Here is a 14,669-nt window from a genome sequence, read left to right as displayed (position 1 = left end):
TGTTTCCAGGCATGAGAGACAGGGGCACAGCTGACCCTTCAATGGATAAGGAGTCAGGACAGACAGCCTAAAGGGATCTGGAAGTAATGCTGACCTCAATTCTCTTTCTTTCCAAAGGTGTCACTCAAGGTCAAGCGTCAGGAGGATCTGATGCTCCACAGTAGAGCCTCTAGCAAGTTATAGAATGTTCCATTTGGGAAAGTTTATGGGAATCATCCACCTATTATGTTTCATCTTTTCACACTTGACATGTCTAGAATTAGACCGTTTCTTACAACCAACATGTTATAGTTGAGATAAAAGGATTTTTGTTTATTTGAAAGCATATTTTGTTTCTTACTGGTAATTAAAATAATGCAGTCTTACAGTAGATGACATCTTAGACCAGGCAGTTCCTACCTCCATAGGTAGGAACCTCTTTCTGTGTCCTTTCAGGGATGGGACACTCACTTCTTTTGTTTGCAGCCCATTGTACAGATTTAACTAAACTTCTTAATATTGGGATGAAGCCTATGAGCCTCAATTTCCATATATCAAATGTGGATGGCCTTGTTTAATCACAGATTTTATTAGAAGGGAGTGAGGGGTATTGCCAGGAAGCAGGTCCTTGGTCACCAAGGACAGGGAGGTGCACACAGAGCAGGCTGCTGGAGGAGCCGTTCTGCTGTGTGGTCAGCCAGGCAGGCAGGCTGGAATGAGCCTGTGTGGACTGAAACCACTGGGGATGAAGCAGGGAAAGAAAGACTGCCAGGGCTACAGACAGATTCTTTTCCCATCAGCATCGGCCAGGAGCATGGCCCACTGCAGGGGGTACCTTTTAGAAGAGAGAAGACAGGGCAATGTGAAGATTCAGTCCTGAGAGGAGCAAGGAGCCAGGAAAGCAGGAGCATGTGGCTTGGTCATGCTACCATACCTGAGGGCTCTGGGGAAAGATGAAGGGAAGAGAGAAAAGCAGGATGGGAGTAACTGATACTGTGATAATATGTGCAGTGTCATCCTTCAATCACATTTCCATCACGTGGGAATGATCATCCCAATGACGAGATGAGCTCGCTGAGGTTTCTAGAATATTCCAAGAGTCCCCTTCCTGATATGTGGCTGTGATGGCCAATTTTCTCAGAATAAGCCCAGAGAGCCCAGTCCTTGCTTCCAGGTTCCAGGAAGTGAAGCCGCTGATGCGAGTCTCAGGAAGGAGGAAAGCCTGGCCCTTATTTGTAAACACAATCAGGACGGCTCAGAGACCTTTGTGGCTAAGGAACAGGCGTTTCAGCAAAGGATCTGGGGCTGGGCGGTGGTAGGAGTCATGATATACTCTCCATCCCTCTGTGGATGGAGGGTGGCAGCCGGGTTTGGATTTGGGTTGGGGAGAAGCGGGAACAGAGGGCTAAGCCCCAACCAGGTGCTTTTCATTTGGAGACATGTGTCCTGGATTTTCTGGGACAGTACCAATTTCTTATAACTGGGTTATTTTCAATGAAGGCAATTTGTTAAACATCTGATCCTCAGTTCGGAAAATAGGGCCAGGACACTTCTAACTAATGAAGGGCAAAAGCTAGAGAGCCAACTCAGTGTCTGGTGTGGGACTTTACTCCAAACACATAGCACTCTGTCCGGCACACCATAGGTACCCAAGGAAGGCTTTTAGGACTTTATTTAGGAAGGTAGAAGTATTTTATTAGGACAAATACTTTAGGAAAGGTGTGGTAGGATAGCACAGTGTCTTCCATACATAGAAAGGGACACATCTTTGTAAACACAGCACACATGGGGGCCTGAGCCTCATGATAAAAACAGACACCCGGGGGCGGGCTGATCCGAGTCTTGGGAAATGACAAAAAGCAACAGGAAAGTTGGTGACATAGGCTTGAAGCTGCAGGGGGCACTCAGGGCCCTTAAGATACACGGGGAGAAAAAAGAAGAACATGCATTTTAGGGGGAAAGAGGGCCCAAGTGAAGACCAGCAGGGTGGGGGAGGGGCAGGGTGAAGCGTGGGCGCCTGCAGGGGGAAAGGACAGAAGCCACAGGAGCATGATGTCAGCCGCCCGGCGTCTACCGACAAAAGGAAGGGAAATCACACAAGGCAAAGGCCAAAGCAAATGAAAATCGCAGGTCCTCCATGCCAGGGCTCGAGCCCCCAGATCAGTAATACTGCTTATTCTTCTGGGAGGTTGGTATGTTTTTGTCTACGGGGAGAACCAAACTGTAGCTGGCCAGGGGGTCCCTTTCGGCTTCGTGTGCTAGAAGGTTTAGTGCCAAATTTGTGGTCTGGTCTGTGTGCGGCATCGGGGCCGGCTTTTTGCCGTTTGAGCGCACCCCGAGTTCTGTTTGAGGGTTCCACCTTGTTTTCCCTTCGCACCTCGTTCTCGTGTGTGCTGCGTTGCCGTACATTTTGCGTCCCTGCGAGCAGTTATCGAGTCTTTCTGGCCCAAGCGGAGTGAGGATACATTTGAAAATAAAAAGGCCTATCACACAGAAGAACACAGAGGCAAAAATATAGGAGAATGCTACACTTGAAGGGGGAAGAGAGAAGGGGATTCCAAAGAAGCCCCGAAAGACCAAAATCATCCAAATTGGGGGAAAAAAAAAACCATTCAGCTCAGAAATATGGGGTACCAGCAGCCTGACATGTATGTGTGTGACATGGCTAGGGAAAGGCATAAGGCTTCACATGATGTACGGACGAGATGGAAGAGACTGGGGGGTGGGGCTTTTTACCCATCTCAGTAGGTAGGGGAAGAGTCCCGCGGAGGCGGGCATGCGCACGAGGATGGAGATGGAAGGTGCGGGTCTGAACGGAACAGGAGAAAGACAGGACTTTTGCCTTCATCTACATGCATATCTATGTCCACTCCCTCTCCAAGCAGAAAGAAACTGGGAAAAGTATATAAGAATACAACGCCAGCCGACAACGACACAGAAATGATACTGGGCAGGAATATAACTGTATCTGCGGAAACGTGATAGGGCTGAAAGAAATGTAAAAGGGACTTGAAGCACAGTAATAGAGAACTAAAGATGCACATTAGACCCCTTTGTTAATCACCCAGAACATGCAATGTGTTCAAAAACTGAAAGAAACTTGTAGACCTAATAAGACTGAAGCATAAAGAGAAAGAGCGATTGTGAAGGAGGCAGTAAAATACAGTATTTTACAGCCAGACTAGGGTAGGTAGCTAAAATGAATTTCTCGAAAGCCAAGGGGTTTGGCAGAGATTTTCAGAGTCTGTTCAAACGGCATTTTGAGGGTTAGAAATGCACGACGTAAGATGGATATTCAGGGAGAAAAGCCCGGGTCGTCTTGGCGAGGATGGAGTGAGGAAGACGTGTTTCCGGAGGGGTGGAAGCAAGTCCCCAAGTGAAGGGGTAGAGCCAGGAGCAGTGATGTCCCAGGGGCAGAGAGCTGGAGCTGCCCCGTCGGGGCCACTGCCCAAGCTCGGGCCCCGGGGGCTCCATGTGCCTCGATGGCATCTCAGAGGAGGATGAGAGCAGCAGGGCCTGCCGGTGATACTTGCCGAGAGAGACGGAGGACGTGACGTGAGAGCTGGAGGCCCAAGCGCCGCTGAGGGTGGAGGCCAGCCCCCCACCGTTGGACTCTGCCTCTGGGCCGAGCAGCAGGGCAGACACGGGGCTGGGGTGGGGACAGAGCTGACTGCTCCTTACTGCCACCTTGTTACCAGGTGCGCCAAAGGAGGGATGGACAAAGCTGGCGCCTTCCGCCGCAAAGCTTCACTACCGAACCAGGGGCGCTACTTGTCCCTGCCAGACTGAAAGAGTACCGTGCAGGGGCTCAGAGCAGGGACTCCTACAGCCACATCTGCACCCACCCAGCCAAATCTGCTCCCTCCACGCTCAGAGATGTCCTTTCTCGGGGCCACCACCACTCCCTCCGGGTGGGCGCTTGATCCCACCCTCCGAGTGGTCTCCTCCTGCGCCTACCCCCCCTCTTCCCGCCAAGGGAGAAGGTCCCTGCTTCTCGGGCCAGCCTGGACTCCCTCCTGCTGTGTAGGATCTGAGTAATGGGCTGCTGCAGGCGAGGGAGGTGTGGTCAGAGAAGGATGCCCGAGGACTCTTCCAGGGAGCTGTGCGCAACACGAAAATTCCCATGATCCTCTGCACAGCATTTTGTACCACAGATCACTCTTAAAAAAACAAAAACAAAAACAAAAACTTTCCTTCCTCAGCTTCAGGATCTTCCCTGTCTTCTGCCCTTCCCAGCTTTCTTCTTTACTCCCTGGCCGATCCTTCTTAACCTTCCTCCCTGAGTTCTCTCTCGCTGCCCTCCCATAAGGGGAGGTGATCCTTCATGTTGTCCCTAGTGCTCCCTTCTTCTCATTCATGGACTATATCATATATATACCCTCTCAAGCTACACTTTCATGGCAGACCTCTCTGCTGAGGTGTACCCGTTTGCCCCTGGATAACAGCCCAGAACAAGGGCTGACGTTTGAACCCAGAGGGGGCGTTGTTCCCAGCACACCTATGAGGTATGGACAGTTACTGCCCCCACTTTACAGATGAAGAATGAGGCACACTGAGAGTTGATGTAAGTTGCCCAGTGTCCTAAGGCCAGCAAGAAGAGAGGGAAGCTGGGGTCTGAACCCAGGCAGTGGATTTCAGAGTCTGCAAGCTGAACCACCATCCAGTTGCTGGTCTCTGAGCTTTGGGAATGCAGCCCGTCCAGAAACAAAGTCCTGTGTCCCCTGCAAATCAGGGTGGTGGTAGGGGATCCCAAGTGACAAGAAAGTAAGCCCATGTAACATCTTACTAAATATGGGATCTTGAGACTTTCATTCATTTTATTTATTTATTTACTTATTTATTTATTTATTTGAGAGCGCACAAGCAGGAAGAGGGAGAGAGAGAGAGAGACTCAAGAGGAAGTCCGGGCTATCTTTAGGTGAGGTGAAGAGCAAGTTTGAGAAGGGGGCCTGGCGGGGCCTGGAGGTGGGATCTGCTCTCAAGGGGACCCGGACGGGGTGGTTACAGAGGGAGGATGCCATACAGTGATAAAGACACCAAACCAGAGCATAAAACCCTGACTTCGGGGTCGAATGCAACAATCCTGAAGGTGTGGCAGGCAGGGCCAGGGCACGGACGCTCTTCCACATAACCTTGGAGGGGAGAAGAAGGCACCCAGAAAGTGGGAAACAAAGTTAAACATGTAGAAATGAGATGACACGAGTGGGAGATTGGGAAGTGCTGGCTGGCGGTGGCGGGAATAAGAGCTGAAGCAGTAGTTTCTGATGCCACTATTGATGTTTGCCTCGTTTTTTCAGGAGCAACTATAATCAGAGTGAACAGTAAATGAACATTTCCCATGTGTCAGGATTTGTAGGCCCTGACTTATAAAGTCAATGAATCTGCATTACAACATGGTTATGCTATTAATTGCCTTATTTGGCAGATCCAGAAATTGAAAGTCTTACTAAGTATATTTTATAGACGCAGAAACAGAGGCTCTAAGAGAAGTCTCTCTAGAAAAGTTGTACACCTAAAAACAGCAGATGTGCAGCCCCAACCCAGGCCAGTAATCGCCTGTTTATATGTTTTACAGTCCCCCAGTTAGCTCATTGAGAGCAACCACTTGGTCTCACTTGTCTTGACAACTCTGGAACCTAGCATGGTGCCTGGTACACAAGAAATTCCCTTTAAACATTAGCTTGGACTTGTAGCCACTCCATGAAACCTGTGTTTGCTGAATGAATAAACGAACGGCCGGATGTACAAACTAAAGGACAGTTCTCTTGTATGCTAGCTGTGGTTGGTTTCCCTGCATAGGGTCTGGGTCTCAGTAGCTGGGGACTTTTGAGGTTTTGTGAAACAGGGACATTTTGAATGGCAGTCCCTGTATCCACCACGGGAGTGGGGAGATGACCCACCGGGCAGGACCATGTCACCGGGTTGGGTTTTCTCACACTTTGATGTCAAGAGGGCAAGAAAGGCACACCGCCACGGTCAGTGTATATATGGGGTCTGGGAGGCTTTAGATGGCGAGGTGGGAGGGAGGGCTCTTTGCAAGAGAAAAGAAAGTTGAAAACGCGAAAGGGACAATCTGAAGAAGGGACACTGAAGAAATAGATGCAGAGCTGAAGATCCAGAGAGAGAAACATGAAAGTCGTGTAGGGAGGGGTGTCAAAGGAAGCCTGGGGTCTCGCTGCAGCCTCAGGAGGGGCTGCCCGCTACCGGGCCGGCAGGAAGCAGAGCTGGGTGTGGACCGTCTCCAGGGCAAGCGGCCGCGTGGGGTGGGCCATGGTTTTACGCTCTGTCTTGGCTTCTGGTTTGCCGAGCCTAAGAACTTCTGGACCCAGCAGACCTGAACTGGGGGGCTACGGGTGGAGGGAAGGGAAAGTGGAGGAGGAGGGCAGTGGGAGGGTGGGCAGGCTATGGTTATGGGGAAGGAACAAATGCACGGAGTCCAGTTGAAGGCAGGACGGAAGAACCCCCATGCCAAGGGCTGTGACGGGGACAGGTTCTCTGGGACAGCAGAAAGGCCGGGGCGGATGAGTCACAAGGGCAGAACCCATCCCAGAGAAAAACAGGGGGAAAGAGAAGTGGAAACAAGGGGAACGGGAGAGCGCTGCGCTTGTAAGAAACCGATACGGGATGTTCAGGGGAAACTGCTGCTTTGGGGTTGGGGATAGGAGAACTGTAAATACGGATACTATATAAATACCCTTTGTAACTTGAAAACCCTGGAAGGCTCCCATGAGACAATCCTTCTGAGGGTGCTTCGACAAGTCTGAAGGAAGGTATTTGTGGCTGAGAGGAGAGGGCCTTGGATGTGGAATCTGCAGACTAGAGCTGAATGCCCTTGTGCACCCAGCCCAGAGGGGCTGCCTTTGCGTCCCAGCCCCACCACAACAGAGCACCCCAAACTGGGTGGCTCGACACACCAGAAATCTGCTCTCCCGGTTTGAGAGGCCAGAAGTCCAAAATCAAGCTGTCGGCAGGGCCCTGTTCCCTCCCGAGGCTCTACGGGGGAGTCCTTCCTCGCCTCTTTCAGCTTCTGGTGGCCCCCCAATCTGGTTGTCGCACCCCAATCTCCATGCCACCTTCACACGAACCTCTCCCCGGGTCTCTGTGTGCCCACTCCCCTTCTTACAAGGACACCAGTGGTGGGATTTAGGGACCACACTATATCCAGGACCATCTCATCTTGAGACCCTCAACTAATTACATCTGCAAAGACCCTATTTCCAAATAAGGCCTCACTCTCAAGTCCCGGGCGGACATGGCTCTGTTGGGGACACTCTTCCGCCCACCAAGGTCCAAACAGCACGGAAGCTAGAGCACTACCCATGTTTAAAACCTCTCCACATCCCTTCTTCTTCTTCTTCTTGTTCCTGAAGGCCCGTCTCCTTCTCGTGCCTCCTCCACGCCTCTAATGGCTGCCATGGCTCCGAAGATAAAGCCCAGCCTTCCAGGCTGGCGCTGCAGGCTCTGGCCACTCTCTTCAGTCTCTGCCACTGGCATTTTCCACCTCCCGCCATGACCTCCTCCTTGTATGTGAAGCCAACTGACTCCCCCTTAACCTTCATGAGCCAGTTGAAACCCCCTCAGAGCAGCTTCCTCAAAGGTCCTGAGGTAAATTCTTCCTGCTCTGAACACCTCTGAACACCTTTCGCTCCCCCTTTCACATGGTAGCTAATCAACTCCTCAGACTCCTTGACAAAGCCATCATTTATCTCTTTTCTTGCTGTTTGACTTTTTGCCAGTTTAAGCCTTTTCTCCTGTACGACCCAGGTCTTCAAGACTGGGGAAGTATCTTTTTCTAGTTACTGTAGAATCTAGTCTGTGCCCCTTATAATCCAGGCCCCCAATAACTGTTACCAAAATATTTACTTTCCACTGCACCAACTCTGTTCCTGCCAAAACGTCTTCCCTTTCGCTTCATGATGGCTGCCCTTCCCGGTCACCTTGTCCAAAAAGATGCCTTTCTCCTCTGAGCTCCTGGAGTGTCTAACATATCCCACCTTGTGTGGGTCCATTCTGTGTTCATCTGATGGTCATTTGTTCACTCATTTATTCACAAAGATTCGTGAAGTCCTTGCTCTGCTTAGCTCTGTGCTGGGCTCCAGGCTTCTGCCCATAAGGCTGTCTCACTCTCCCACTGGGAGGCAAGCAAACTTGCTCATCCTTCTTTTTCCTCCCAGGGCCTAACACAGTTCTTAAGTGTTACACACACTCAGTTGGATGGTTCTATTCGAATCGTTTGTCTAATTCTTAAAGGAAAGGCCAAATGAGGTACTTAGAGTGCTAGGAGCTTAAATGAGGCACTGAGACCCCTCTGAAAAGGCCTCACAGGAGAACTAGTCTTGGGCTCTATAGCCACGGCCAGATGGAGGAAGAGACAGGTTTTGAGCTGTGGCTTCCCCAGTACCCTCTGCACTTGCAGTAGGGGGAGGAAGCAGAGGGCTGAGTTCTACCTGCAGCATTCACCAACATGGTGACCGTGCTGTCCCCCCATGACCTCTGCACGACCCCTTGAGAAGGCTTACAGGGACCAGAAGGAAGCTGGACTATGTGGTTCCAGGCAGGGCCTCCCAAGAACCCAGGCAGGGTTGTGAATTTGGGACAAATGGCCCAAATTTGTGGTATGGCCGAGGCAGGAAACTTCTGGGCAGACCATTACGCTGTGCAGTTAAGCAGGCTCAGAACACAAGGTGTCTCCCTCCCTCCAAATTCAGCACAAAGGCCCACTGGCTTTTCCTCTTGCACTAGACAAAAAGGATTGACACGCCCTCCCTCTGTCACAGGGGGACATGGATGTGGGCAAACAGTGAACAGCACCAGCTCCAGGCGCTTCTCGGACCCGAGTACCTGAGATGTCCTGGGTAGTGGGCACAACTGCCAGGAGCTGTGGGTGCAAGTGGGTCACTCACCAGCATTGTTCTGCTGCTTTGTGTTTTTGATGTAGGCCGAGAACTTGGAGAAGATGTCGATGCCGGCCATGTTGGATTCCCGGTGTTTTGCAGCCAGTTTGGGGTACCTGGAATGGAAGGCGTGGTGTTCTTGAATCAATGAGAACATGGAGTTCCTTTAAGGGAGAGACTATGCCCAACACGATGCACAACATCCCCCTTTCCAGTTTGATCTGCAAATCTTTTGGGGGGGGGATCTTACACCCAGCCTATAGGGAGGGTGGGCACTCTCTGTCCCAGTTCACTGGCAGAGAAAACAGAGGTCAAGGCGGTAAGGGGAGCTGCCTCTGGGAGACACAATCTGTGGGCAGGCAACCAGAAGGCCCCTCAGAGGGCCCGAGTCTCATCCGAGACCACCATACAGTGCTGCACCAAAGGAAGAGCTAATCAAAGTTCTGGAGGAGCTTGCCTCTACATCGAGTGTGGTCCCTGACATTTCCCCAACCCATATTAAAATAACTATCCACTGCCAGGTCTGTGATGATAATCCTAATTGTACAGAACTAACTCTAGAAGCCAGGAGATAGTAGGCACCTTGCCATTGAGGCTTTCAAGGCTTTTCTCAAAAGAAAGGGTACCCTTGGTCTTCTGAAATATCCTCCACACGCTTCTTATTCATGTGCAGTAATAGTGGAATCTACCAGGATCTAACAGCAGGATGAGTGTTTCTGATTACTTTATTTCCAGGCATGGAGCTGGATTTGCAATGATCCAGCCTCTCACCTTGGCACAGTCTTTCATTTGAAGCCAGAAGAATAGAAGAGGCAGACCAGAGTTAGGACTAGTTTCTCTTGGTTTTAAAACTGAGTGAGATAAGCTTGCTTGTGTGGGAATCCATGGTTTTGACCCCCTTAGTACGATCAGATTTTCTAGAAATGTTATTTCACAAACATTTTATGTGCATGGCCAGGCAGGGTGGAATGAGATGGGGGACAGTTGCTTACTTATCATCATTATCCATTATGTGGACCTTTGTGATCTCTGGGTGAATAGATGTCTACTGCCCACTGTTTGATTGCTTTATGTTAAAAAGAAAAATACTTTTTAAATTTCCTTTAATGTTGTAAATAATGTGAACCAAAAAGTCTTCAAAAATTATTTGTTTTCTTTCTTCCCTTCTCTTCCTTCCTTCTCTCTTTCTCTCTCTCTCTTGCTGCTCCTTGATTGACCCATTAGCTAGCTAAGACTGTCCACTCTTGGGCCATGCTAGGTGACTGTTTAATTTCAGATAGTGCCATTGGAAGAGTCCTCGGAAAGTTATGGGGTCCAGCCCTCTGCCATCAGGCAGATACAGAAGGCATTCTGGTCGTCACTCTGCAGGGAAGGCAGCTAGAGACCAGAAAGCTAAAAGGACCCACGGCTAAGAAATCATTGGGGGACTGTGAGAACCCGGCCCGCAGTGTTCTTCCTGTTCCATCACACCACTTCTCTGATATCTGCAAAAGCTAACTTGCACTGAGTGCCTGCTACATGCCAGGCACTGTTCTAGCCCCTTTACATGTATCCACCATTTATTCTTCACAGTTCTATTGGTACTCTGATTGGGCTCATTTCCCATGTAAGAAAAAGGAGGCCCAGAGAAGTTAAGCAATTTGCCTAAGGTCACATGGCTAGGGAGCAAAGCCAGGACTTCAACCCAGGCAGCTTCACTCTGGAAGCCCAGCTCTCCAGTTCGGTGTCTTCTGGCCTCTCCTGGACTCTGCTATTTACCCTTAAAGCCCCAAAGCCCTCCCTCCAGCTCAGAGGAACACCATGAATGCACTCTCCCCATCCGCCTGCAGAGGGCGCTCTGCACAGGTTCAGCACACACATCTTCCTGAGTATACTGGGAATTATCAGATTCATCTACAGTCATTGGGGGCACCAGGCAAGTTTCCTGCAGGATGCTAGGTAATCCAAGCCCATGGCAATTTAGGGTCATCCTTCCTTATTTTGGCCTTTGCACACAGAATCTGGCAGGCTCTCAGAACTGATTGCCTTAAATTATTATTATTAATAAATACCAAGTGCTCTTTGTTCTTGCTTGATAAGGTAAAAAGAGAGGGCCTAGAAAATGCATTTTCAGCAGACTATTTGTTTGGGTTTGTTGTTTTGTTTTGCTTTATGCCATCATTTGACCAGACTTGCAATAATCTGACAACTTCTTCATCATCAATGTGGGCCCATCATGAGTAGGTAGAACCAAATTTAAGATGGACAACAAAGGGCCATGTGTTCAGGGATACCAGGCTAGTGCTGGCCTGTTTTCTAAGCACTATGATTTCCTGAGACTTCATTGTACAGCTTAATGTCCTTAATGTCTCATTTGAAGTTTGTCTTTGTGGGAAATGTGTATCCAAATATTAATCTCACTGATTTCGGTAACTAGACTTGAGGAGGCTACTATGCTGGGATGTTAAGGGCATTCATGTTCGCTCCATATTTATACCATATTTTGTATATGCAAATAAATGGTCTACAGAGTACATTCTGTTTCTCTAGAAGGCTAAGAAATAGTGTCTCATCCACAGAAACATCTTTGAAGTAAGACGGTGATGTGGTCTGATGACAATCAAAGAGATGGTGAATTTTTCTAACTCAGGAGTTAGTGAACTACAGCCCATGGGCCAAGTTCAGCCCAATATCTGTTTATATACCTCCCATGAACTAAGAATAGTTTTTATAACATTTTTAAATGAAAAAAATCAAAAGGAGGGTAGTATTTTGGGATCTGTGAAAATAATATGAAATTCCTATTTCAGTATTCATACATTTAATTAGAAAACAGTCATGTCCATTCATTTACGTGTTGTATATGGCTGTTTGCACTTTTACAGCAGCGGAGTTGTGACACAGACTCTATAGCCCCCAAAGCCAAAAAGGCTTACTATCTAGCCCCTTACAGAGAAGTTTGCTGATCCCTGCTCTACCTGATGACAATTTCTCTCCATTCTATTTTTAAGATATCTTATTTCAAAAGCATTCATCTTAGACATACACTTAAGCTTCGTTCTGGGATGCAAAACAGTTGGCCTCTCGTAAAAAAATTTTTTTTGTAAATAGTAGTGAAATTTTATATATATATATGCAGATGGAAGTGCTCTCACTGGCTTAGGGCCCCCAACTGACTTCTCACTGACTAGCCACAGGCCACCATGCCACTGAACACAAGGGGCCCATGCAATAAAACCAGCATGCATTAAGCATCCACCATGGGCAGGTCCTGTCCCTGGGGTTGGGGATACACTGGAGAGAGGGAGACAATTCTCCTGCCCCGATGGAGGGGCCTTTGCCGATCTTAGGGGCTCCGTGGCAGCTTGAGTGTTGACCCTCCTTTTTCTAATGAGCTGAAAAGTTCTCTCTCCCTTTTCCTTTATTCCTGTTTCTTCATCTCGCCAAACGCTCACTTGAAAACCAGGTTAATGCTTCTGATTCTTCTGATCCTTGGCCGTGTGCTTGCTTGTCTTGTCTCTGCTAATTAAGCAAATGATCTTTAGAGGTAGACAGGGTCTGGATTAGTCATTAAGAGACATCCCTTGGGATCTGCGGTTTTAAGACGCAGGTCCTTTGATTAAATCTGGAAGACAGTCACAAAAAAGGTAGTGACTTCTCTTTCTAATGCTTCAAGGTGCCACTTCACGAGCTTTTTACTTGATGTTCGGCACTAGGCTAAGTAGTATTATCCTCTATGATAGTCCCACAAGATCAACATTACAATCATTATTTTACAGATGTGAGAATTAAAGATTAAATATCCATGTACTTCTCTGCATTTCCCAGCTTCCGCCTCTCAGTTAGATTGGGGTCATGCGACTGGGTTCTGGCCAATAGGATGAGAGGGGATGTGATGTAACCACTCACAGCCCCGGCCCTTAAAAACATTTGGTATGAACCTTCTTATTTTTTCTCTGCTGAAGGAGCTTTGGGGGTCACATATTCCAAAGGCTACAATACAGAAGAGGGCCATACTGCCCACTTAGACTTTGCCAGAGTGAGGCATAAACTGTACTCTGCTAAGCTACTGAGATTCTGTGGCTAATTTATGTGGCACAACCTCGTGGTGTGGATTAGAATGCAAGCCATTCTGACCCCAAAGACCATCTTCTCAGCCACCACTGGATCCTGTCTTTGGTACCAAGGCTGCTTCTCTACTTCCCGGAGGATGAGAAGAATTCTTGTTTTTCTCTATTGTGAGTTATCTATAAACACTTCTCAAAATAATGAATTGAAAGCGTCTTCCAATTCTGGCTATGTTCAGGACCCCGTCTGTCCTCAGTACGTACTTGCTAGTTGACTGACTACTTGCTGGGCTGTGATACATTATCAGTTTGCCCTCCTGACTTCTTCTCATACCATCTATGCACAAGGGGTATTTTAAATAATAACCAGCTCTGGAAAAGGGCTTTGAGATCCTCACGGGATCACAGAGCTTCTGCTGAAAAGCATCTTTGGGACTACACAGTTCCACCCCCTCATGAGGAAATGGGAGAGAGGCTGGCCCAAGGCCATCCCACAAACGTGACAGAAAGGTGGCCAGAGCCTGCTCTCCTGCCTCTCAGTTCTGGATCCTCTGAACTCTGGCCACTCTATGGAGGTGAAAGGTGAGGCCCAGCATGCCTCGACAGTAATCACCAGGCTGACCCCAGTGCTTCCCTACTGAGTGTTAACCGGGCCAGTCTCAGGAAAGAAATGGACGTTAGTCTCATTTAGAAACTACTTGAGACTTCCTGAATTTCTTTTGACACCAAATGCTTTGCGGGACCAAATGTGATTAAAAAAAAAAAAAAAAATGGTTGGAGTGTTTGCATGTGGCTTTTTTTTTCTTCTAAAAAGTAAAGCTAAGGGGAAAAAAGGCTACCACAATTTCTTGGCTCTCTGGCAGCTTTTACAAACAGTGGTGTGATGAGAAACACGTGGCAGAACAGCGTTCGGTGAACAGTTCTGGGGGTTTTGCTGCCCCCTGGAGAACCAGAAGGTCAAGCTGGGCTCCTCCAGGGGCCTCGGCTGCGGGCCACAGAGGCCTCGCTGCTTGAATCGGTAGGCAGCTGGCTGGGGCTGGTGGCTTGTTGTGTGCAGAACAGCAGGTCTCCCTTTGTGGGGCCGAGGCACTGGCTTGGGGGCATTTACTAGAAGGTAATGATGGCCTCCACCCCAGTGTGACCCATACAAAGTCATCTAAAGAGCATTCCTGAGGACTCCAGGACGGCTGCCCGCCTCATCACTAGGGCCGCCATCTTGGTGGCACGCGCAAGACATGCATTTTAACAGTTTTGAGGTTCTGCTACTTGGGTGTGGTGGATCGTTGCATCACTGATACTTTAGGAGAGCATGGAGGAAAACCTCCCGCACACAACTGCAGTCGAGAAAAGGACGCGGACCCGAGGAAGCAGAACTTAGGACAGGTAATGTGTGAGGACAGGGAAGTCTGACACTGGGTAGCTCTATTTGGATCATGGCAATTTTTTGGAATCTGATGAAATGATGATGAATCTGATGATGGTCCTCCTCTGGAAGAATGTACACGTGAACTAGGGGCGTGTAACTCTCAGGGTCTCTGGGGCCCCCTTGGTCTCACTGTGGATGTAGGACTAGAGAGCCCTGAGGAAGAGAAACAGCCTGGGAAAGGCACAGCCGGTCGGGGTGGAGGGAGCCTGGCTAAAGTGAAGAACAGGAGGGGCTCTTGGGTCATCCTTTTACACAGGAGGGGACGGAGGCTGAAAGCAGAGAAGGAATATTCAAGGGGTCACAGCACACAGCTGGCAGAACTAG

The 14,669-nt window shown here is 49.0% G+C and overlaps 1 protein-coding gene across 2 annotated transcripts in view; it reads right to left on the bottom strand.

The window, feature by feature from the left end:
- The window catches only part of CLIC5 (chloride intracellular channel 5), a 164,578-nt gene that overhangs the window by 25,431 nt on the left and 124,478 nt on the right, over window positions 1-14,669 (bottom strand). For both annotated transcript variants that reach the window (XM_027602434.2, XM_027602435.2), the window contains exon 4: window positions 8,883-8,989. In XM_027602434.2, coding sequence (XP_027458235.1) covers window positions 8,883-8,989 — 107 coding nt within the window. The remainder of the gene's footprint in view (window positions 1-8,882; window positions 8,990-14,669) is intronic.

This window comes from Zalophus californianus, chromosome 7 (assembly GCF_009762305.2).
Source record: "Zalophus californianus isolate mZalCal1 chromosome 7, mZalCal1.pri.v2, whole genome shotgun sequence".
Classification (NCBI taxonomy): Eukaryota; Metazoa; Chordata; class Mammalia; order Carnivora; family Otariidae; genus Zalophus; species Zalophus californianus.
The sequence above is the reverse complement of the archived record's forward strand: the minus strand, read 5'-3'. Positions and strand labels throughout refer to the sequence as shown.